The sequence below is a fragment of the Caretta caretta genome, chromosome 15 (assembly GCF_965140235.1).
Source record: "Caretta caretta isolate rCarCar2 chromosome 15, rCarCar1.hap1, whole genome shotgun sequence".
Taxonomy (NCBI): domain Eukaryota; kingdom Metazoa; phylum Chordata; order Testudines; family Cheloniidae; genus Caretta; species Caretta caretta.
In genome coordinates this window covers 6,138,567-6,162,063 of record NC_134220.1, presented here as the reverse complement: position 1 = coordinate 6,162,063, position 23,497 = coordinate 6,138,567, and the positions used below count along the sequence as shown (strand labels likewise).

The following is a 23,497-nucleotide window of genomic DNA, read 5'->3' as shown; positions in this document are numbered from 1 at the left end:
TTCCAGTTGTTCTGGAATGACCGTCAGTAAAGAGGTGTGACTGTCCAATACGAGTAGTACTTTCAAGTTTCAGTGATGACTTACTGTTGACAAATTAATAAAATAATCAACTCGATTTAGCAGTTTCACCTCGTAGGAACATTAAGTGAAGAGGACAGCATTTTGGCTATGGATGGCCTTCCTCAAGATACACATTTGTGAGGGCATTATCTACTGTGGTGCCAAATGCTGCTCACCTCACCCAGGCAAGCAATCCCACTGACATCAACGGGACGACTTACATGAATAAAGCAAGCAGGATTAGACTATGGCTCAATACTTCAGTTACTATTCAAGAAAGCACTAAAGATGGATACCCTCAAACAGGGTTGCCAGGTCAATGAAGGAAGCGGGAGTGTGTGGGGAAATACCATTCTACTAAGACCCACCATTCTTCTGAGGATTCCTCCCCCTGCTTAGAAATAGTGCAACATAGTCCTATGCCTTCTGAAGCCCAGTGACTGCATTTGATGGATTGGAATTAGCTCTAGAGGAGATAATGCTTCTCTTTACCTCCTTACATGTCTGGCTCTCTCTTAAATGGCAATGTAATCTGCATTTAGAAATAGGACGAGGCCAAACTCACTAAAATGGCTGGACCCTGGAGATTTTTTCATTGCTCCTACATATGGAATTATGTGCTCACGTCTCAGTTTTATGGGCATCGCCCTCATTTAACCCAATGCACAGAAGCATTTATGTATTCCATGCCTTTCATTTAATGGGTTATGCTATCTTCCTGCATGCAGCTTTCCCCCGCACGTTTTGTGGCTGGTAAAAGTAAACGCCACAAACTGCATTTTGTTCTCATAAAATTCAGAGGACAGCAGAGACTACCAGATTATGATTTACAGAAAAAACAAAAGCACATAACATACAACCATGTACCCGGGGCTAGTTTTGTTTATATTTCTAAGGCACCTATCATCATCTGAGTGTCTCATATCTAATTGTATTGATATATGGTCCATAATTTTTTATTTCCTTTTATGCAAGAATAAAAGCATTGTTATCAATAGGTTTCACTAGGTCAGCATAGCTCTCTCACATGTAGTAAGCAGTGGTTTTTTTCTTCCCCAATGACCTTGACACAAGCCACTTAAAATTCGGATTTGATCTTGGGTTTGTAAGAGCACCTCCTTGTCATTTGTGAAGTCATCCACCATCAATGCAGAGCAACTTGGGGTTGAACCAGATACATTTTATTTTTTTCCCAAAGGGAAAGAGTTCCCATGTCTCCTACATGGCATGTGGGAGTCTGAGCTTTTCATTCAAATGCTCAGTAGCGTACCAATAGAATCCCAGAGCCACTCCACAGTTCACATAAAGTTGCACCTAAAGAACTACTCAGATTAATAAAAAGGAAGTGTTCATCCTATAATACAAAACATATTGCACAATCATGCTATAAACACATGGAAACCCTTGGAAGGTGCAGATCTAAAGCCAGAGCCTGTCAGAGAAAACGGAGACCCCTCAAACTCATTCCATTTTCCCCAGTTTAGAGGATCAGAAATTGAGTGTTCTGGCTCATAAATTCTACTCCTGGTGAATGTGAGCTTAGAACCCCAGAGGCAATAAGGAAAAGGCAATCAACAAGAACTCTAACCACTACACAGATGCTGCTGTTTAGTTTATACAACGCTTCTTAAAGCATTCGGATGGATAAAATGGGATTTCAACATGGGGGGGCTGAGGGCAGCAGGCAGGATCCCTTGGTGAAGACACCAAGGGTAAAGGAAGTTCTGAGGAGCATCATATTGGTTATGATGAGTTAACTCAGCATGCTCAGCTTTTGTTCATTTTAATCTGCCAGTAAGCAAACTTGGCCATACCAAACATCCTGCTTCTAAAATGCTCTAAAAATCCACAGGAACCATAAAAAAAGAGGAAAAACAAACTGATGACTTCCCTGGGAAGCCATGAAAAGCTAATAACTATTTGTTTCCAACTGTTGTTGGGTTTCCTGTTGTCATTTCAGAACCACAGTCTGAATGTTTTCTAGCTCTTTAAAACCTTTTATAGTTCCAGGACCACCTGTTCAAATACTCTGACACCACTATACATATGCACGTCTCTACGCATCCCTCAACACAAGCCACCAGCCTGGGAAGGAAACACTTAGCCTGTTTTTCTGTTCTCGTATCACGCAGAGCGAAGACGTACTGAAGAAAGATGCAGATGGCTCTCTCAAAGCATCAAGGTCACTGTCGACTTCTACACAAAAGGGGAAATGAGTGGCTTCCAGATTCTTCAATCCCCATTTGTCATACCCTTAATGACTTATGTTATGTGTGTATAAAACTGGATACGTGTTTATAATTCTGGGGGTGGAGTGGTGAAGAGAAGGGTTTTACTTTAGAATAATTACTCCTGGGGGAATTCTGCACCAAAAAATTAAAAATTCAGCATACAATATTTTCAAATGCTGCAAATTTTATTTGTCAAAACACTATATAATCATGCCAGTTTCAATTATTTTGGTAACTTATTTCAAAATACCTGACAGCAAGTATGTCTAGCAATACAGACACAAAAATTCCCCAGGAGTAAAGAGTTAAAGAAACCCCTACGACAACCCAGTTCCAGCTTCTCTTCCCCCTACCCCTCAGAGCCCAGCTGGGGGGTCTGACACTCACACCACCTATTCCCCAGAGCCCAGCCGCAGGTCCCCCCTGGCCCAGCTACTCACAGCCCCTTCCCTCCAGAGTCCAGGGATCCAGAAGAAGAAACAGCCTGATACAGAGTCCCGGGCTAGCACGGCATTTCCTGCATGTCACCACCGCCTTCCTTCAGGGCATGCTGGGAACTGCAGCTGCGGGGAACCCTCCAGTTCCCTTCCTCTGACCTTCTCTTCTATTTGTGAGTTGGGCTCTGCCAGGTCCAGTGGCCCCTAATGGCGGCCAACAGCTCTGCAACACATTTCTTTGGGGAAAAAAGGGAAATTCTGCGCACACAACATTAATTTCTGCAAAATTCAGCATTGTGCAGTGGCGCAGAATTCCCCCAGGAGTAAATAATGGAACCCTGTATAACACACCATGAAATTATCTTGTCCATCCTACTTCTGTGCAGAGCAAGTAGGTTGGGGAGCAGGGGGAAATTGGACCATTCAAAATACCATTGGGGGACAGACAAGACAGTCACTTATGAAAATTATACTACATTCAACAGTGCAGCTGTTCTTTTTCAACAAAGTGCCCTACTGTGAAAGGCAAAATGTCTGAATTAATGTAGATCAAGCCCCCCCCAACGAAAAAACAAGACAAGCACAATGAGTTCATGCTAACTGCAAGACAATCCGTCACAGTACTTGATTAAGTTGAGTTACTCTTCTATAGTTACGATGCACTGTGGCCATAGGTTACCTTTTATCTTTAATTATTTTTTGGCCATGGATGCCTTTGTAATGCATGGACACCATTGTAAATTCAAGAGAGAGTATATATTTAAAAGATTAACAATATTACTCTCTCTTACTACAGCAAGTATGCATAATTACCAAACCATACCAAAGCACTGCTGTCTCACTAAAGCAGAGAGAAGGGGATGATGTGTTAGGAGTCTAGCACACAACTGTGTATTCTCCAGTATCAGAGGACACACAGCAGCTCCTGAATGGAATGCAAGTTGGAAATCAACCTTTCCAGACTTCATCTGAGTTTACAGGGCACGGGCACATGACACCAATAATCACAGTGAGAGGGGAACAGTGCTGAGAGAAAAATCAGTACTCTGACGTTTTGTGTGCTGATTTCTTTTGCTGTAATTTCCATCTCCTAGAGCAGTGTTTCTCAACCTTTTAATGCTGGCAACCCCGCTACTTGAAAAAATTGAGACCCTCTACCCTATCTTAGCTCGGCCTTTGGCTTCAGCCCCGCTGCCCAGGGTTGAAACATGTGAACTGGCAGGAAGCAGGGCAAAAGCCAGACGCCCCGCAAACCTATCTAATGCTGACTGTTTGTAACCCCCCTAAACCCTCACTGCGACCTCCGCTAGGGTCACGAACCCCAGGTTGAAACGCTGTCTTAGGAAGCCACACTGGAGACAGCTTTCCTTCAGGAGCAATTTGCTCTTCTAAAAAAAGAATTCCATTATTAGTTATCTGGGCTAGCCGCATATTACAAAAACCCCAGCCGACATTCAGACTGTACAGTTGTGAGTTTGGGAAGAGATTTTTATCAGTTTGATACCTCTCATTGAAAGTCAATGGGAATTAGGCACCAAGCTGCCCTATGCACTTTTGAAAAAAAAAAATCTCACCCTTAAATAAACAGAAAAATAAAAATACTTCAGCACTACAAAAAAATAAGTCCTTCATAAAACACTAATGACTCTTCCCAGGCCCACTGTGAGGTAGGTATAATACAGATTTTACTGATGAGAAAACTGAAGCACAGAGAGGTTAAGTGACTTATCCTAGGTCAAAGAAGGAATCTGCGGCAGAACTGGGGTCGGCACTTCTAAATTCTGGTTCCCGGTCCTTTGCTCAAGCCATGATTTATCTCCAAATGAAGCAGCTGAAGCACCACTACTGGAGCTATTTAAGAGGAGATCAGTGGCACAAGAAGGCATGTTGTAGGAGAATATACTGCATGGTATATAGGAAGTTTAAGGTTCTGCTGTCAGAGATCCCTTAAATTACCAGATCAAACGCAACCACCTTGTCTGCCCTCACTTCTTCCCCATTACTTTAGTCACAGTCATCAATTTCCACATAATCTGTATGCTGAGTCTGCAATGTCATCTTCTAAATCTCTCACTGCCATTTGGAGGATCAATACCTTTGTTTCCTGGTAAGGTTTCTAAACCTTCCACAAAACTAACGTTTAGTATCCATTTACTTTCAAAGCCAGCAAAGTCACAGACCTCCTTGACAGGGAATCTGTTTCCTCAATGAACAGAGTATTAACACAAGCACAGATAGTTTGCTGGAGATTATAGTATTTCCAAAAGAGCCAAGAAGCTGTTGCCTACTCGTTCCCACTAGGAACATCAGAGGATGTGGTGCAATTTCACACCTGGGGAACTCTCATCCACTGGCTGAACTACAAGTTACATTATTAGATAAGGATATTTTCGAAAGAGACACTAGCTGTCCAGATATGGTATCCCTGCTAAGTATGAGGGGGAAATCCTTTTTCTTTCACTGATGACACAAATATGTTCTTGAACCAGAATTTATACAAGGAAATTTGTGTTTCTTCAAGCTTTATGCTGATTATAGGAGTCAGCAAGTGGATATTCACATCCCTGAATGCTTGTGTATTTCAGCAGAACTATGTCAATCATTCCTCGGCTAGATTCTAGCCCAGTGTTTTGGACACATGCCTACAAGCGGCAATGTAGATAGACTATTCAAAATGAACTGGTTTATTGTACATGATGTGCCCTTCTATAATTATATGCTAAAAACGTTCTGAGTTATTTGAACAGAGCATCAGAGAACGGCACATGTGACAACTTTGCTGAAAGCCTCATTACATTCTCCTAATTCCTTGATGGGATTTTTCTAATATTAAGACCAGACAGTACTTGATAAAAAGAACTCCTTTATTTCCATATTCTTATGGAAGAGTAGCACCTTCTCCAATACTTTGAGGCCTGCGATGAACACTCATGAAGTGCGTACTGCAGCACAGCTTCTTAAGAATCCAAAGTTCCTCGGTTATAATCTTCATGCAGGAGGGTTGTGCACCACAGTGAAGTATCTGTAGCTTCCTCCTTGGCAGGTCTTATGCCATAAATTTCAGGGTGGCCCAGAACATATTTAGAAGTGAGCTTGGGTAATAATTCTCTATTTTCCACCCAATACAAATGAACAGAATGGCTCAGGCTTTCTAAAGTTTCCTTTGATTCACCTTTAAGTAGAGCCCAAGTTTAGAAAGGCTCAGCAAAGGTGTGAGTGTTTTTGAAAAATTACAGTTGTCTGAAGACAGGAAGCTTCATTCAAAACCTAGAGTGGCAGCTGACACGTCTACTAGAATTTATTTTTGCCTCAGTAGCAATCAGTGTTTTTCTTGTTCAAACCAGTGTATAAAAATGACTTTTCCTATTTGCTATAAATCGACTAGTGTGGAAGTACTGTGGTAACATAGTACAACATGGTTGCCTATATAACATAGGTACTGTATATCCTGCTCTGAATGCACTGGACCTGCATTCCTAGTTGATGCAACAGGAATTTCCACACAGAAGAGTATATCTTGAACCTGAACTAAAATGGGGGTAAATCATCATATGTATGCATCATTTATTGCCTATAATTCCAAGCTGCTCAAGAGAGATGCTGTTTAATACTTGCAAGGCTTTACATGTGGCTTTTATATAAAAAAAGCTCTCTCAGATTTTGAGATATAATGGAAGAATATTTTTAAAATTAAGATAATATTGAGCTCTTATATAGCACTTTTCATCAGTAGATCTCAAAATGCTTTACAAAGGAGAGCAGTATCATTATCCCCATTTAACAGATGGAGAAACTGAGGCACAGAGTAGTGAAGTTACTTGCCCAATTTCACCCACTAGGACAGTGGCAGAAGCAGGAATAAAACCTATATCTTCTGAGCCCCAGTCCACTGTTCTTTCCACTAGGCCAGCCAAGTGTTTAAAACAGGGAACTAAAAGTCAGGAGGTCCTGGGCTATTTTTTCCCCACCACTGTTAGTGACTGACTGTGTAACTTTGAATAAGGTCACTTAATTCCTGTGTCTTAGTTTTCCTCACAGTAAAATGAGGGTAACAACATTCATTTAACTCACAAAGGGGTTGTGAAGCTTAATTAGCACTTATTCAGCGCTTTGAGATCCTCAAATAAGATGCGCTAGGGAAGGGCAACATAATTTCTTTAAGCAACAGACTCAAGTGATGACAGCACTTTTCTCCCTCTCAGTCTCCTTTGACTGCTGGAGTTTTGAAGAACTTACTATCAAGCCTCGCAATTCTTTTTGTTCAGACTGCTGTCTGCATTGTGGGAAAACCTCACTACTGTATCCATTAGGATCAAAATTCTAGTCAGCTTTGCAAACTTCTGACAATCTGGTGAGGCAGAAAAGTGATAGCATCCTGGAAGACATGATACTTCAGTACAATATAAAACCCTGCCTTCCTTAATCGCAGTCATTATAAACCTTTTATGTCCTCCTCACAGAAGGGTTTTCCTGTATTCAGTGTTTAAAGAATTAAATAGACCAGGAGACAATTTGTCTTTAAATTCTTATTTGAAAAAGGAAATCTAGCTTCTGTCTCATTTAATTTTCTTAATAATTAAGAAAGGGTCCCTCCTGTCCACCCCTCCTGCAACAATTTTAAGAAACACACCCCTGTATTTAAGTTACGATTTTTGCTTTGTACCATGGTTTTGAGAAAATTGGCATGTAGCTACTTACAAAATATTGCAGTCTACTTTTTACTGACTATCAACACTACCAAAAAATCCCCCACGTCTGAAGGCCCAGGTACAATGGAGTTAAACAAGGGCCTAAAACAGATAAACCATGGTTCTGTGTTGTAAAGTAGATGGCACCTGTGTTGCACCTACATACTTGAATTATGCTACAACATTGGGACAGATCAGAACTATAACAAGGTTTAACCCATACTCCCAAGCCATGGAGATATCCCATCTACACAGTAAAACTGAAGTGTTGTAACAAGGATTCTCAACCTACAGGTTGTGGCTAGGTGCCAGAAGGTTGCAACCACCCTGCTCTATCCATACAGTTAGAGCAGGGGTTCTCAAACTGGGGGTGAGGACCCCTCAGGGGGTCGCAAGGTTATTACATGCGGGGGGTCATGAGCTGTCAGCCTCCACCCCAAACCCTGCTTTGCCTCCAGCATTTATAATGGTGTTAAATATATAAAAAAGTATTTTTAATTTATTAGGGGTGGTGTCATAAATATAAAGGGAAGGGTAAACACCTTTAAAATCCCTCCCTGGCTAGAGGAAAATCCCTTTCACCTGTAAAGTGTTAAGAAGCTAGGATAACCTCGCTGGCACATGACCAAAAATGACCAATGAGGAGATAAGATACTTTCAAAGCCGGGGGGGAGAAACAAAGGTTCACTCTGTGTGTTGTTTTTGCCAGGACCAGAAAAGGAATGGAGTCTTAGAACTTAGTAAGTAATCTAGCTAGATATGCGTTAGATTCTGTTTTGTTTAAACGGCTGATAAAATAAGCTGTGCTGAATGGAATGTATATTCCTGTTTGTATTTTTTTTTTTTGTAACTTAAGGTTTTGCCTAGAGGGATTCTCTATGTTTTGGATCTGATTACCCAGTAAGGTATTTACCATCCTGATTTTACAGAGGTGATTCTTTTACTTTTAATTCAATTAAAATTCTTCTTTTAAGAACCTGATTGCTTTTTCATTGTTCTTAAGATCCAAGGGTTTGGGTCTGTGTTCACTGATGCAAATTGGTGAGGATTTTTATCAAACCTTCCACAGGAAAGGGGGTGTAGGATTTGGGAGGATTCTGGGGGGAAAGACGTTTCCAAGCGGGCTCTTTCCCTGTTATATATTTGTTAGACGCTTGGTGGTGGCAGCAATAAAATCCAAGGGCAAAAGGTAAAATAGTTTGTACCTTGGGGAAGTTTTAACCTAAGCTGGTAAAAATAAGCTTAGGGGGTTTTTCATGCAGGTCCCCACATCTGTACCCTAGAGTTCAGAGTGGGGAAGGAACCTTGACGGGGGGGTCACACTAAGATGCTTGCTATGTGAAAGGGGTCACCAGTACAAAAATTTGAGAACCACTGAGTTAGTGGGAATGTCCAGGACTACTGTCTACATTGTATGGGACAGTCCCAATTTAGAAGAGGCAGAGAACCACTGTTTTAAAAGACAAACTATAAAGCAATTGAGCCCCCCAACATGGTTGTATTTACACTACAGACAGGCCCTTAGAAATCTGAGATCAGAATCAATGACAAGTAGGCCTTGACATGCAATTCCTCAGAATTCTATTAGTTTTGCTAACGTTGCTAGAACTAAATTCACTCCTGGAGGTGGACAGAGACTGAAAAGAAAGCAGGGAGCAGAAAACAAGGAGGGAAACAAAAGACCTCTTTCCTTTTTTTGGTCCTCTTTCCCTGTGAATAGTGATTGCTTCTACTCACAGCTTTCCCCAAGCAACCATAAAGTGAAACAGACATCTCTAGTCAACTTTAGAGTTATCAACAGGGTTCTGAAGAACAGCTGTGAAACTAACTAGTGTTATTGATTTCACTCACCTACTCACTGGAAAAAGCTGAGCAGCAGCAAAGGCAGGCACTAGAGTGGTCTGTAGACTCAGAGAAACCAGACTATATCATATTTCACAATTCTCTTTGCAGTCATAGGGGCTAGAATATTTTTTTTAATGAAAACCAAATTTTCTGCAGTAAATGATGATGTAAGTCCCTTCCCTCATCAGGTTAAGCTTCCCACTTGCCAGGGTTAAACTGACTTTTCAAGCCCTTCATGGACTTTATGCCTTAGGTCTTGATCCTATAAGCGATAGTGCGCAGACTCTGCGATCAGGATGTGCAGAGTCCAACTGACTTCATGGGGTTCTGCATGGGTACAGAAGCCCATGCACATACTACAGATAGCAAGAATGGAGCATTAATGTTTGCTTTTAAAGCAAATTATGGGTCAATTTTATCTATTTTTAATCAATTTAAAATAGTTTTTCTTTAATATAAAAAAATTGGTCTCATCTAAAGCACAACAGTATGAGCTCTCAGAAAGAGTGGGGGACCTGTAGGTTCCACAGAACTCACCCCCAAAGTTTTATACACTTAAAAATTAAATATGGGGTATCTTCATTTTTTTATTTAATAAAAAATGCTTATTCTCAGTTTTTTGCTTTGTTCCAGTATTATTGGTTTTAAACTAACATTAAGACCCACAGATACATACTTTCTTCTGCCAGAGAAAACAAAAAACAAAAAAAAAAAGTAGTCAGTCACAGGAAGGGATACAAACAAGCCAAAAGGCAGAAGCAGCATTATCTCCTCTATTTAAAAAAAATAAAATAAAAACCCAACCCCTCTCCCCCACAAACAAACAAAAACAACCAGGGAAGTAAATTTAAGTGGCGACCTGTGCAGAGCAGGAATGAAGCAAGATTTACAGAAAGAGAACTCAAGCAGCCTAGCCAAAGGAGAAATCTCAAAATGCACTCAGGAACAGAGGGTTAGAGTTCAGGAGAGTAAAGGAAGAGGAAATTAAGGGAACAGATGTGACTGCAAGCCAGGGACTAAAAAATTGTTACAGCTTAGAATACTGGGTCCCCAGCTATGAGTACAATTATTTGGTCTGATTAATTTCTTTATTTGAACTGCAAGAAGAAGTAGAAGAGGCATCTCAAAATTTGTTCAGCCTCCTGGACTCATGTGGAAGTCAAAAGACATTTCTTTATTTAATGGGAGTGATTGTTAAAATAAATTTGGTGATAGGAAATTTGAGAAAAAAGTTAGTCGTGATTAAGTATGTAGGAAGAGGAGATGTCACCTCACAATGAAAGAGAGCTTAAAGATAGCAGGAAATTAAATACACAGTGATGACTTTGTGAGTTGTTTTTCTTTCTTCCTGTCATAAACCAATTAAGCTACCAAATAACTGTGGCTAATTGGGAGAGAGCTAATTTTTATTCAAAAGTGTATTAGATGGTTAAGATAAGATGCTTCCTAAATCCTTTATTTAGGTTCCTTAGTGCATCAAGAGGTATCCATTTCTTGACTGGAACCAAAAGAGTGAAAAATAAAGACAGCAGCTACAGCTGAGGACCTTATGTTCCTGGGCAAACGTCAAATGACATGATTGCAACTGCTGTGTGTCAGCCTGGTCCAATGGCATGGCACATCGTGTGAGTGCCAAGAAAAGGCATGACTCTGGAGCAGAGATATGGAAATGGAAACTTCAATTTATGGGCAAGAAAGTCCCAATTTATTACCTGAAAGTATCAAAGGCTGCATGACACACAGACTCATATAAAGCCAAATCTACTCCTTGATCACCCAAGACATTCACTAAAGTTCTGAGAGTTTTGAGTAAACAATAAAGAATTTCCTAATAGGTTTCTTTGAGGCTACTCCTAATACTGTGAGTGATTAATTTTTTTGGTAAGATTTCAGGTTCCAGAAGGAAGAATACAGAGCAACCGCTATGGATGGGGGGGAGGGGAGTGGGAGACCTACCCCTCAAACCACAATTACAGCAGCTAACTGAAAATAAACTGTGCGCTCTAAAGAAACATAAAGTGGTCTTACTTTCATTAGGCAGGTCCTCCCGATCCAGCTGCTCGTTGGGTGTTGAAGTGTTGATTCCACTCTCATCCAAAGTGAGAATGAGGGGAACGTCATCATCCATTCTATTTCCTTTCAGGCTCCTCTTCCAAGAACTTTAAATAATGTATTTTGTAGTTCACCTTTCAAAAACACTTTGTCAAAAATATTCCTCAGAAAGTCCTCCATCAGGTGCATCTTCTAGACTTAAAAATATGTAGAAAGATACACCCATTTCCAGGGGTCTCAGGCCAAAAAGAATCTATCAAGCTGTTTGCAAAGAGTGGTGCAGAACAGTAAATGCACTAACAACATAAGTTTATATCCAGCCACTGGCTATTAAAACAAAAAAACTTTATCTAACTTGAGCTACTTATCCGTAACCACAATACTCATGATCTTAGCTGCAATACTCATGATTTAATTTAGAACAGAAGGAAAATAATTCTAGGTGAATCCCACAATGTTTATTAATAATAAAGAATAGGCAGGAGCTACATATATATAGTTAATATAACACTGTCACACATGGCTTCAAATCCAAAACTATTCTGTTCTTCCATCTCAAAGCTCTGGACTCCAAGGGGGGAATGGGAAAACTGGAGTCCGATGAGTGTGCACGCACACTTTTCCTCTACTACAACACTTGTGAATTCCTAAGAAGAATCCAGAAGTTACCCTAAAAGTGCCTTACTAATGATGCCGCCCCTCAACGTTGTTACGGTTTGTTTCTTTTTTTGAGGCTGCGGGTAAGTCACAGTGACGGCTGGGGCTACGGTAGAGGAAAGGCCGGGTCAGCTCACACAAACAGTAACATGTTCCCAGGACAAAAAGTGCAAATGTGCATTTCCGGGTAGCTGTGCACCAGCAAGACAGCAGCACGGTACGGGGGGTGGGGTGTGCTACTTTGCACCTTGCCGAGGAGTCACAGGGATCACCTCCACCGAGCTGACTCCGCACCAGCCCCAGCAACTCCCTCGCGCCCTGCACGCGCCCTACAGGCCCCCCCCCTGTCACACACACACACACCTGGCGGGAGCCCCTCCTCAGCGACGCCCTCCCCGCGCGTCCCCGGCGACCCTTGTGCACTTTTCACGAGGACTTTTCACGCCGCGCCCAGCCCAAGCGAGCCCCGCGCGTGGGAGCCAAGGTTCACCCCCCGCCGCCCGGGGAGCCCCGAGCGTCAGCCGGCGAGTCCAGCAACAGAACCGAACCCGCCAAACTACCCCCAGCCGCTGCGACAACTCGCCTCAGTCAGCCGCTGACTGAGAGCCAAGCCAAGCCCCGCCCACCGGCACCGCCCATTGGCCGGCACCCGTCAGGCTGCCTTCTGATAGCTCCCCCATCCCAGAGAGCCGCCAATCGCCCCTTGGCACCCCCTCTGCCCCGCCCTTCAACTATCGCGGTGCATGGAAGGGGATCCGGGTTTCTCCCTTTTTGTCCTCCCATTGGACGGAGGTCTCGCCCATCAAAGTAGAGGTGAGCGGTGATGTTTTTGATTGGTCAGAAGGCTAGGCACATACTGGAGACCCCGCCTTTCTCTGGAGAAGGAAGGGGCGGGACTAAGCGTGCCTAGCAAGGGCGGCGATTGGTTACGGAGGGGGGAGAGAATCCGTAAGGATCTGTCCCCACCTTCTGTGTTTGGGGTTAAAGGTTAGTGAATGGGTAACATAGCAACAGAGACACGCTGAAAACAGATGGGAAGGGAGGCGGCGGCGGCGGCAGCTTTGATGTGAGCAGAACCTCCCCCGGGAGATGGGGAGCCCGGCCCCCAACCGAAGCCTCTTATCCCCAGCCCGACCCCCCCAGAGACCGGGGAGCCTCCCCCCCGCTCCTTGAGGGACCCCCAGGAGGACAGGGAAGCCCTTTCACCCTTCTCCCCCTTCCCTCTCCAAAGAGACTGGGGAGCCCCTCGCCACAGTCTGCTCCCACCCCCAGAGAGGCCAGCGCCCCCCCAAGAGAGACCCACACACAGCCCAACTTGGCCATGTGCTCAGAAAGTCAAGCCCCTGTTCAACCCACCTTCAGGGAGACCAGGGGAGCCTCTTTATCCAGACTCCGAGAGACTGAAGAGCTTCCCCCCATCTCCTAGAAACCAGGGATCCCCACCACCATCCCAGTCTCTTCTCAGGAGCTTTCCCTCCACCTTTCAGCATGGGGAACAAATAGCTCATCACTCTGTCTCATGCCACTGAGGCTTAACATACAGTTTCACCTCCAACACAGAGACAGGCTGTCTTAGGTGTAAGGACCCAATATCCTGAATGTGCTTTTAAACCTAGAGACAGCTCCACTATAATGTAACATTCTCAATTTTTACCAAATTATATTGTGTTGCTAATGCTGAAATCAAACTTTTTTTAAGATAAGTTTTGCAAAAGAAGAGCATGCAGTTGAAGCAGTGGGGGGATCTAGATGTTGTTTGATTGAGATGTCCTCTGTGACTCTACCCATATAGAAGATTTTTGCTCCCTTTCACTTTAGAACCCTCAACTTGTAAGTATTTGGCTGAGAACATGGCAACAGAGGTAGCTACCATGCTTCAGTTGCCGTATGAGTCTACTGATTCAAGCAGCAAGTCCTCCGTGGGAAACAGTCAGACTCCAAAAAAGTCAGCGATCAAAACAAGCCCCCTAAAGCTCTTGGATCCAGGTCGTTCAAAACTTACCACTGTTGAGACGAAGAGGATCATATCTGTTTTGGATGAGACCATCTTTAAGATAGAACTGATCAGTCTGATCACTCACATTACTGAATTTCTGGATGGCTTAAGCACTATACTGGGATCTGAGCTCATGGATACCTTTAAGGAGCATGAGCAACTTTCAAACAACATGGAAGCGCTACTTACCCAGCTTCAAAGCAAAGGTCTCCTGAAGCAGGAAGATGGAAGAGGGGACCTTGTAGGAACTGAGGAACAAATCCACCGTCTTCAATTGCATCAGCAAGCTGTAAAAAGCTCTATCAGAAATATTCTGAGACTCTTTCAGGCTGACCCGCTAGCTTCTCAAGCCGTGAGAGATGAGGCCTATGCTAGGGATTTATCAGCTGAAATGTTTATTAAAAACCTTTCAGCGTTCCGGGGATTCTTGTTTGAGAAACTCCTGACTAGTCCCTTAGAAGAACAAGAAAAGATTCAATTCATGGAAGAAATCTCCCTCCGGGATAAGAAAAACACTGAAACCATCGCAGCTTTAGAGACAGAACTTGCAGCGGCAATCCAGAGTCGAGACGATGAGGTACAGTGATAGTAAGACTAAACATTTCAGGCTAGAGGGGAAGATCATTGAAGGAAAGGCAAGTAAACTAAAATATAATCTGTTGCCTCTCATAAAGTGGAAGTCGCTGAAATGTTTCTTAAAACATTTTCTGAATTAGAAATAGATGTTACATTCTAAATATAATTAAAATGAATCACTGCATATTTAGATAGAGGCTTTCAAACATGGTTCTAGCATGTTTTGATGCCATCTTCATTGGCCAGCTCAATTGCGATTGAAGTTAAAGTGACAGTGAAGTCAAGCATGTTAGTCAATGTGTCTGAACCATTCCATAGCTAAAGGAAGGGCATTGTGCAAATCCATAAGGGAACCAGCGTGCGGCCTGCTGATATGTGGTCTATATCTTCTAATTGGCCACCGTGGCAAAGAAGGAGTCACAAAGGCCCCTCGTAGTCACGGCCATAATGTCAGCTCTCACTGAGAAGCACTAGCACCATTCCCTGTAACTGGATAGTGAAACAGTGACAGGCAGTTCTAAAAAACTGTTTTAAAAATCCATTTTTAATACTGACTCCACATTCACTATTTAACATATTCGTTACAGGCATTTTCTATGGCCTTCATCATAGTATCTCTCTACCTCATGAACATTAATGAACTAAGGCCCACATCCCCAAAGGTATTCAGGTGAAAGTAAACTGTACCGGCAGGAGGCAGCTTCCCCAACTGGCAATTTAAAAAGGCCCTGGGCTCCTGGCAGCGGCCGGAGCCCCGGGCCCTTTAAATCGCCGCCAGAGCCCCGGGGCTCCCAGCCGCCACTACCACTACCATGGGGTTCCGGCGGTGATTTAAAGGGCCCGGGTCTCCCGGCTGTTGCTAACGCAGGCAGAGCCTGGGGCCCTTTAAATCACCGCCAGAGCCCCAGGGTAGCGGCAGCAGCCAGGAGACCCAGGGCTCTGGCGGTGATTTAAAGGGCCCAGGGATTTAAAGGCCTCGCCCCTTCTGCCCAATCCGCTGCCCATTCTGGTTGAGCTCCCCCCGCCAATCTTGCTCAGGACCCCAGTCCTGCGTACCGGTAAGTCCCTTAAGTTACTTTCACCCCTGGGTATTCCCCAAAATACCTACAAGGATCTGGCCCTAAGGCTCACAATCTTCTTCTGAGGCAGTATTGTTTCTTCATTTTACAGCTGTGGAAAATGAGGCTCAGATTACACTACAGGTTGGTGGGCAGAGCCAAGACAAGAACCCCGATCTCCTGACTTCCAGTCCATCGTTGCCGTATACACAAACTATTCCTTCCTCCCTAATTATTTAACTAGTCATTTCCATTTTCATATGGGATACTGGTAGGGTTGCCAACTTTCTAATCGCACAAAACCAAAAGTCCCTGCCCCAGCCCTGCCCTGCCCACCCCTCCCCAGAGGCCCTGCCCCCACCCCACCCCTTCTCCGAGGCCCCACCCCCACTCACTCCATCCCCCCTCCCTCCGTCGCTCGCTCTCCTCCACCCTCACTCACTTTCACTGGACTGGGGCAGGGAGTTGGGGTGCAGGAGGGGGTGAGGTCTCCAGCTGGGGGTGCAGGTTCCAGGGTAGGGCCAGAAATGTGGGGTTCAGGGTCCAGGAGGGGGCTCCGGGTTGGGGCAGGGGGTTGGAGTATGGGAGGGGGTGAGGGCTCCGGCTGGGGGTGCAGGCTGTGGGGTGGGGCCGGGGATGAGGGATTTGGGATGCAGGAGGGGGCTCCAGACTTGGAGCCGAGAGGTTCGGAGTGCAGGAGCGGGCTCAGGTTCCCAGCCAATTGATGCTGCAGACCCAGTGCTCGGGGTGGGGGCAGTGCACGGAGCTTCCCTGATCAGCCCTGCACCTAGGGGCCATAGGGACATGCCAGCTTCTTCTGGGAGACAGAGGGAGCCTGTCTTAGCCCCTCTGCACCACCAACCACTTTTAACAGCCTGGTCAGCGGTGCTGACCGGAGTCGCCAGAGTCCCGTTTTGACCGGGCATTCCGGTCAAAAACGGATGCCTGGCAACCCTAAGTACCAGTCTATCTTGTAGGCCTTGCATAAACAATGAAAGAAAACTGAAGTAAGGAAACAGATTAGCAATGGACAAAGCATAAGTTCACAAGTGGGCTTGTAAACAACATGTTTCAGAGTAGCAGCCGTGTTAGTCTGTATTCGCAAAAAGAAAAGGAGTACTTGTGGCACCTTAGAGACTAACCAATTTATTTGAGCATAAGCTTTCGTGAGCTACAGCTTATGCTCAGATAAATTGGTTAGTCTCTAAGGTGCTACTAGTACTCCTTTTCTTTTTGTAAACAACATGTAGTTAGTAGATAAAGACATAGTAAGAAGAGTGATGTGTGATAAGTTTACAGCTAAAAGAAAAGGAGTACTTGTGGCACCTTAGAGACTAACCAATTTATTTGAGCATAAGCTTTCGATGAAGTGAGCTGTAGCTCACGAAAGCTTATGCTCAAATAAATTGGTTAGTCTCTAAGGTGCCACAAGTACTCCTTTTCTTTTTGCGAATACAGACTAACACGGCTGTTACTCTGAAACCTGTCATTATGTTACAGCTGCAGCTTTGCTTACTAGCAGTTCTGGATCTGTACAGGGGCTGGTTACAAAAATTAGTAAGCCAATTATAAATCATGATGCAATGTAAAATGTAATGCACATTCGTTAGTTTGTTTTCAAATATGTGTATAATGTGATTTATTATTATGTGCTTTGAAGCTGTGGTAAACCTCCATACCTACCCCACTGCATTTGAGCTTGATCACTTCAGCGTAGTGTTGCTGTGTGTCAGTTAAAAAAAACCCTCAGTGATGAGTCCATATTTGAGTTAATTTCTTGGGAACCAAGTGGAAAGGGCCTCGGAGAAAAATCCCAACATTTCTACTAAACTTCTGGAACATATATGTATATTAGTTTGTTTTAATGCTGGGAGCAGTTTCCAAATTACTCCTTTCTGTCCAAAAGACTTCCACAGTGACTATTTAAAACCACAGTCTAAATGTCCATTACTGCATTCCAATCAGTGGGTGACAACACACACACACACACACGTGCATGCCAACCAAAATCACTTCTCTTTCTGCTTGACTTTCCAAATATAAGGTAAATACACAAGCTCTGAGGAAGAACATTGAGCAGCTATTCTAGCCAGGCCGTTTGACATGAGGATGTTCATTATGCAGCACTCATGATTCTCATTGCTCAGAGAAGGGATTAATTAAAAAGTAATTTTAATCTCTTTCTTTTAAAATTAATTAAGAGTACAATAAAAATAGCAATACTCTTGTAGTCTTTAATTAGACCAAAACCAGTTAAGATCCAGCGTAATCTATTAATCCAGCATAATGATCTGACATCCAGTGTAATCTGTTAATAGAGCCTTGCAAAAGTATATCCAACCACTCATCTGGAGTGAGAAATATATTTGTGGGGTAAGTGATAGGTCAGATTTTTCATTATCATCATTGCAGGGAAGCATAGCTGAGTAGCTTTTGGGCTTGAATTGGTACATTTCTGTGATGATTTGATAGGGATCTATTATGAGTAGCACCTAGTTATTTTTCTTTTACAATTTAAGGCTACAATCCTGCAATCGGATCCATGTGCGCAGACCCTGCGTGCATTTAGAGCCCCATTAACTTCAGTGGGGCTCTGCACAAGCCACAAGGTCCACTGGAAATAGTCCAATTGAATGATTGGGGACAAAGTGTACTTAGCAAGGCAGTAGGTCAGGCAAGATAATCATCCTTTTTTTGCACTTGGGGGGTATCTACAGAGGAACTGAGGCATCAGGGGATGGGTTCTAATTTTCAAGCTCAGGTCAGGCATGCTGGTAATTCAATACACTCATGATTTTTAAGTGCAGTTTAGCAGTTTGCCCAGTGCTAGCAAGGAAATACATTTCACTTGTCTGTGATGTATTTTCGTCTGTTCTAGACAGCCAATAGGACTAGTTGCCCGGTCTGGCCACAGAACAGGCACAATAAGCCTGATCCCAAGCTCATTGAATTCAGTAGGAGTCTTTCCACTGACTTCAAAGGGCTTTGGATCATGTCCAGCATGGATAGCAGCTGTGCCAGCTTCCCTGTGATGCACAGCCAGTGTTCTTCAGTGCTGCCCATTCACTCCTTGGCCTGTCTGCTAAACTACCAACAAAAGAGTCAGTGAGGGTGGGGATTTCACTCGGCGCTTGTCTACACTAGAAGCACTACAGCGGCGCAGCTGCAGAACATCTGGTGAAGACACTCATTGCCAACCAGAGGGAACTCTCCAACTGGCAAAATAAATCCACCTCCGTGAGAGGTGGTAGTTATGCTTGTCCACACCAGCACTTAGGATGGTGTAATTTACATCGCTCAGGGGTGTGGATTGTTCACGCCCCTGAACAACGTAAATTAGACTGTAGTAAGCTCTAGTGTAGACTGAGCCTCAGTATTGGCCTAACTCTGCTCCCTTTGAAGTCATTGGGAGTTGCACCAGTAATGATTTCAGAGTTCTGTGCAAATGCAGTGTGCTCGCTGTCACTGGAATGCAGTTACTTATTTTAGGACACTGGTGTCTTTGTAACTAAGCCTTAATTCTCCTGTAGGTTTGATCTGAAAACCCCTTGACCTACCCTGCAGTTCCTTATGGTGCTTCTTTTTCCTGGGTTTAGATTATGAAAAAGAATGCTGCAATCAAGGATCTCAAAAGCCACTTACTTCATCTGGAGAAGTACTCTGAAAGCCACATCCAACGCACCAAGCAGGAAGCAGAGAAACTCCAAAAAGGGGAGCTGCGAAGTTCCCAGGGAAAGTGTGCCAAGATACAGCAAGATATACATCAGCTAAGAGCACAGCTCAATGTTCTCATCATAGACAATAGAGACTCAGAGCTGGCTCTCAGAAAGGTACCAAGGGAGGGGAGTTCTAGAGAAGCAAGCAGACCTGTTAAAGTGCTGTGAGTTCTTCATATTGTCTGCTAACCTTAACCACTTAACTGCTAACAGACATTCCTGGCAGAATGTATCTGCTGTGCTGCTGAGCATATCAGCTATGATCTAACATGCCACTGATTTCACTGGAAAGCAGCATCACAACAACCCACCAGCAAAGGGTCTTATTCGTAGTCACCTATAGCTCCCACCAGACATGTACATACTGGATGCCAGCCTGCCTCTGAAAACACTTTCAATATATAGCACAGGTGAGATAGTGCTCTAGTAGGTTAATGAAGCTGTCAGAATTCATAGTCCCAAAATGTTCCTGCTGGAGAGTGGCAGAATTGTGCAGGAAAAATCTATAGCGTTAAAAAACGTCACCTTTTCTTTTCTAATCAGTTCTCAGTCCAAATGGGCAGAGACCAATTTGCAGGCAGAACACATCTACTTAAAGGATGTTTACGTTATATATCTTCTCTAGCTCTTTCAAAACACTGTACAGTCCAAGGTAGAATAAGGTTTTATAGTGTAGGGGCAGTGTCAAATGAAAGTTTACAAAGCAGTATGAAATCCAAGCAGCCCCATCCATTATTAGGCCTGCGTTGTCATCCAGCTCAAATTCACTGCAGGTCATTTCTCTGCTTTCTGTTAAAAGCTGCTCAGCTCAATCAATTATACATGCTGAGAGAGTAGGGGAAGACAAAGAACACACTTTTTCACCACTGAAGTCTCCTTTCCCTTCCTATGTGCTCTATTCTCCTATGACCAATGTTTTAATTGGATTGAGGAATTCATGTGTGAAGAACTTGGACCAGTCATAGGCCAGTCCACCTCACATGAAGGCAGGAGCTGGTCATCAGGGCCTGTCAAAAACCTGGCTCTTATCCCATCCATCAGAAGAGGTGGTGGTCAAATAGGGAACTGGGTCTCTCAACAGTGACTGGGTAAGCTTAACTGTGTGAAATTCTCTGCCCTGTAATATACAGGAGGTCAGACTAGATAATCTTCTGGCCTTAAAATCTGAGCGGTTCTACAGAGTGCAGGTACCATCAGCTTGAAGGAAACCGTTCAGTAACTCTCTAGGATTCCACCAAACAGTGAGGTTAAGTCATTTTTAGCTCATTTTCCAACAGTCCAAAATATTTCTGTATTTTAACCACACCCATCATTATAGTCAGTATAGTCTCTCTGTGCTGCAACTGAATCCCAGCCATTTGCTGTAGACCAAGCATGCCCATATTCTATAGGTGAATGATGTCTGCTCTCCATTAGAGGCCCAGAGTCAAAGACATCTCGGACTGAAGAACCTTTCCAAAAGGAGCAGGCATCACAAGCATACTAGCTGCTGGGATTCAAATGAACAGCTCCTTTCATCCCAGCATACTGCATGTTATATTTCTATATTCAGCTGCCTGTAAATGTCATTTTTTCCTGTGTCATTTATTTTAGAAGAAATACAAAGTGGAGATGGAAATCGAGAACTGGATCCAGAAATATGATGCTGACATGGGAGAAAAACAGGTACTCTCAGTCGTCAAGACAGTTGGTTCTTCTTCGAGAGGGCTTGTCCATGTGGATCCCACGCAAGGGGTGCATGTGATGTACCCAGACAAGCCATTTCAAAGAAGAACCACAGTTACTATCAGGCAAGTAACCATTTTTCTGCCCTGCTTTTGTGTTCAGCTGCTCTCTGCTGTATAGGCATTGTTGAGAAGGGTCATGTCAGCTGCAAAATCCTATCCTGTTCTAGCACTGGATGATTGTTTCCTCAGTGTGTTGGATGGAATTGTTATGTTTGTTTCCTCAGCCCTACTGGCTCCACCTAGTGTACAAACCAAGTGCTCTTTCCACATCTCTACTAACTTGTTAGTCAAGTAGTTCAGAGTCTGGAGAGTGACAGCAAATCCATCGTCTATCTTCCATATTAAGCTTAACAGTCTTAGAATCACGTCCACACTGCCTAACTCCTCCCAGAATCCACTATTTCCTCTCATGTTCCTGGCATTTTAGTGGATGTTTGCTTCATTATCCAGATCAAAACAGGGTGCTTGGTTAACAGCAAAGCAAGGGCCTAAGGAGAGGGACCTGGAAAATTGTTGCTGATTGGCCTTAATAGTAGGTCCCTGCCTTGTCAACCTTGTAATCGGAAGCAGAAATGAGCTCAGAACATGATGGCTTGTGGCACCAAGCCCTGCTGGTTCCTGGCTGCTCATGAAGCCATCATCATGAGAGCAGAGACAGAATTTGATAAATTGGGGTTGGTAGGTCTGACACACAAATGTTGCTGATTCCCCTTACCCTGTCATGCAAGCAGGCTATCTCCATACTGCTTATTTTCATCCCTACAGATGGGTTATAATGACAATAAACCACCATCATCCAGATGATTGTGTTTATACCATAGATAAAAAGTTGCTTAATAAGTTGAGAGTATTGTTGCCTGGCCTGCAAGGCAATGGATAGTAACAATTGGAACCATGCCTGCAGTTTTTAAAGAAGCTTAAAGGAATTGGGAACCCAGCTCCCACTGGAGTTGGGCACCTCCTTTTAGACCTCTTTGAAAATTCCATCCCAAGAGATGAAAAGAATAAGGGCTGCAAGTGACCCTGCACGCATTTATGATGGATGAAACAATCCCTATTCATATAGGGTCTGTAAAGCTCTTTGGAACCCTTCTGGAAAAATGCTACCTATACTAAATGTAGGGTGATATTATGAATGTCATTTATAAGTCTGGTGTTTGCTGTCCTACCAGACTGAGTATGAGGAAGTCGATGCTGTCTATACTGAAGAGAAGGCCCAGCTTGCTGAGCTGAAGAAGAAGTATGCTGTGCTTGAACAAGAGTATTCCCAGATCAAGGAGGAGAGGAGGCTATCCCAAGAGAAGAAGGAAAGAGCTGAGAGGGAACTGGCTATCATGGTCCGTGCTGCCATCCACATTCAGGCCTTCTGGAAGGGCTACTTGGTCAGGTCACTGTTAAAGTCAAAGAGAAAGAAGAAGGGAAAAGGCAAGAAGAGCAAGAAATAAATTAGTTCCATCCTTTCCCCTTGCTCTCTCTTCCCAGCATTGTAGACATTTCTCTTTGGACCTCAGCTATCTAGGGTGTCGTCACTTCAACCAGACAAACAACCTCTCCAGGATGTCTATGGTTTGTATATACACAAATCTGGCATGTAAAAATGATTCTGTCATAAATAAATGTCAGCCAACATGTTAGACTTCCAGGTGGGATATTTTAATTGCTTTTGGTCTGAATTTAAGAGAAAAAGGATGATCTTGTAGTTAAGGCACTGGACTGGGAGCTGGGACTCCTGGGTTCCATCCCCAGCTCTACCACACATGCACTGTGCAACCTTGTACAAGTCACTTAGGGCCCACTCCAGTTCCTCCTGAGGTTAATGGCAAAATTCTCACTGACCCCAGCACCACTCCCAGTACAGACCCCAGCAGTGGTCCCATGTGACATATCCAAAGTACAATCTAGACTAGGTAGTAGCTGTGTCACCTCTGCCCTCTAACTTGTGGTGTCCTTTAGCCTTAGACTACACTGGGGGTGGGGGGGAAATCGATCTAAGTTACGCAACGTCAGCTACTTGAATAACATAGCTGAAGTCGATGTACTTAGACCTACTCACCGCGATGTCTTCACTACGGTGAGTCGACTGCTGCTGCTCCCCAGTCAATTCTGCCTTTGCCTCTTGCGGCGCTGGAGTACAGGAGTTGACGGGAGAGCAGTCGGGGGTCGATTTATTGCGTCTAGACTAGATGCGATAAATCGATCCCCGCTGGATCAATCGCTACCTGCCGATCCGGCGGGTCGTGTTACACTGCTTTGCTATTGTTGCCTGCACTCCTGGATTGCTCACACACCCCTTCTAGCATGTAAGTCACTCCCAGCTATGTGTGTGTGCAATTGCAGCCTGCCAGTCACACTCAGGCTTTCACTAGCCAGAATTGCACTGCAGGGTGACCCCAGCATGCTCCAAGTCTCAGACTTTGCCCAGAACTGTACGTCTTATACTGCCCAGCCCTCGCC

The 23,497-nt window shown here is 43.9% G+C and overlaps 2 protein-coding genes and 1 long non-coding RNA gene across 8 annotated transcripts in view; 2 read left to right on the top strand and 1 right to left on the bottom strand.

Moving 5' to 3' along the window:
- The window catches only part of LOC125622736 (uncharacterized), a 40,994-nt gene extending 32,602 nt beyond the window's left edge, over nt 1-8,392 (top strand). The window contains exon 2 of the long non-coding RNA XR_007352791.2: nt 2,193-8,392. This is a non-coding gene — a long non-coding RNA (uncharacterized LOC125622736). The remainder of the gene's footprint in view (nt 1-2,192) is intronic.
- The window catches only part of TPCN1 (two pore segment channel 1), a 69,782-nt gene extending 57,196 nt beyond the window's left edge, over nt 1-12,586 (bottom strand). Inside the window, exons 1-2 of one of the 4 annotated variants that reach the window (XM_048821014.2) lie at nt 12,334-12,586; nt 11,290-11,510 (exon numbers count right to left, since the gene is read on the bottom strand). In XM_048821014.2, coding sequence (XP_048676971.2) covers nt 11,290-11,389 — 100 coding nt within the window. In that variant the 5' untranslated portion in view covers nt 11,390-11,510; nt 12,334-12,586. Of the gene's footprint in view, nt 1-11,289; nt 12,310-12,333 lie in introns of those variants that run through there. The other 3 variants (XM_048821015.2, XM_048821013.2, XM_048821016.2) reach the window with 3 other exon arrangements.
- Nucleotides 12,587-12,863: 277 nt separating this feature from the next.
- On the top strand, nt 12,864-22,685 carry DRC10 (dynein regulatory complex subunit 10). Of its 3 annotated transcripts, none has more exons than XM_048821021.2 (5): nt 12,864-12,957; nt 13,789-14,543; nt 19,197-19,430; nt 20,910-20,981; nt 22,216-22,685. In XM_048821021.2, exons 2-5 carry the CDS (start codon nt 13,821-13,823, stop codon nt 22,486-22,488), a joined length of 1,302 nt encoding a protein of 433 aa, XP_048676978.1. In that variant the 5' UTR covers nt 12,864-12,957; nt 13,789-13,820; the 3' UTR covers nt 22,489-22,685. The 3 variants fall into 3 exon arrangements, with proteins under 3 accessions (XP_048676978.1, XP_048676977.1, XP_074976297.1); XM_048821020.2 differs by lacking the exon at nt 12,864-12,957 and adding an exon at nt 12,959-13,036; XM_075120196.1 differs by lacking the exon at nt 12,864-12,957 and adding an exon at nt 12,959-13,036 and having other exon boundaries at nt 19,197-19,480; nt 22,216-22,403.
- Nucleotides 22,686-23,497: the final 812 nt, after the last annotated feature.

Coding starts and splice junctions, on each gene's coding strand:
- DRC10 (XM_048821021.2), top strand. CDS start 13,821: ATGGCAACAGAGGTAGCTACCATGCTTCAGTTGCCGTATGAGTCTACT. Junction 19,431..20,909: donor CAGAGCTGGCTCTCAGAAAG/GTACCAAGGGAG, acceptor CATTTATTTTAG/AAGAAATACAAAGTGGAGAT. Junction 20,982..22,215: donor CTGACATGGGAGAAAAACAG/GTACTCTCAGTC, acceptor CTGTCCTACCAG/ACTGAGTATGAGGAAGTCGA.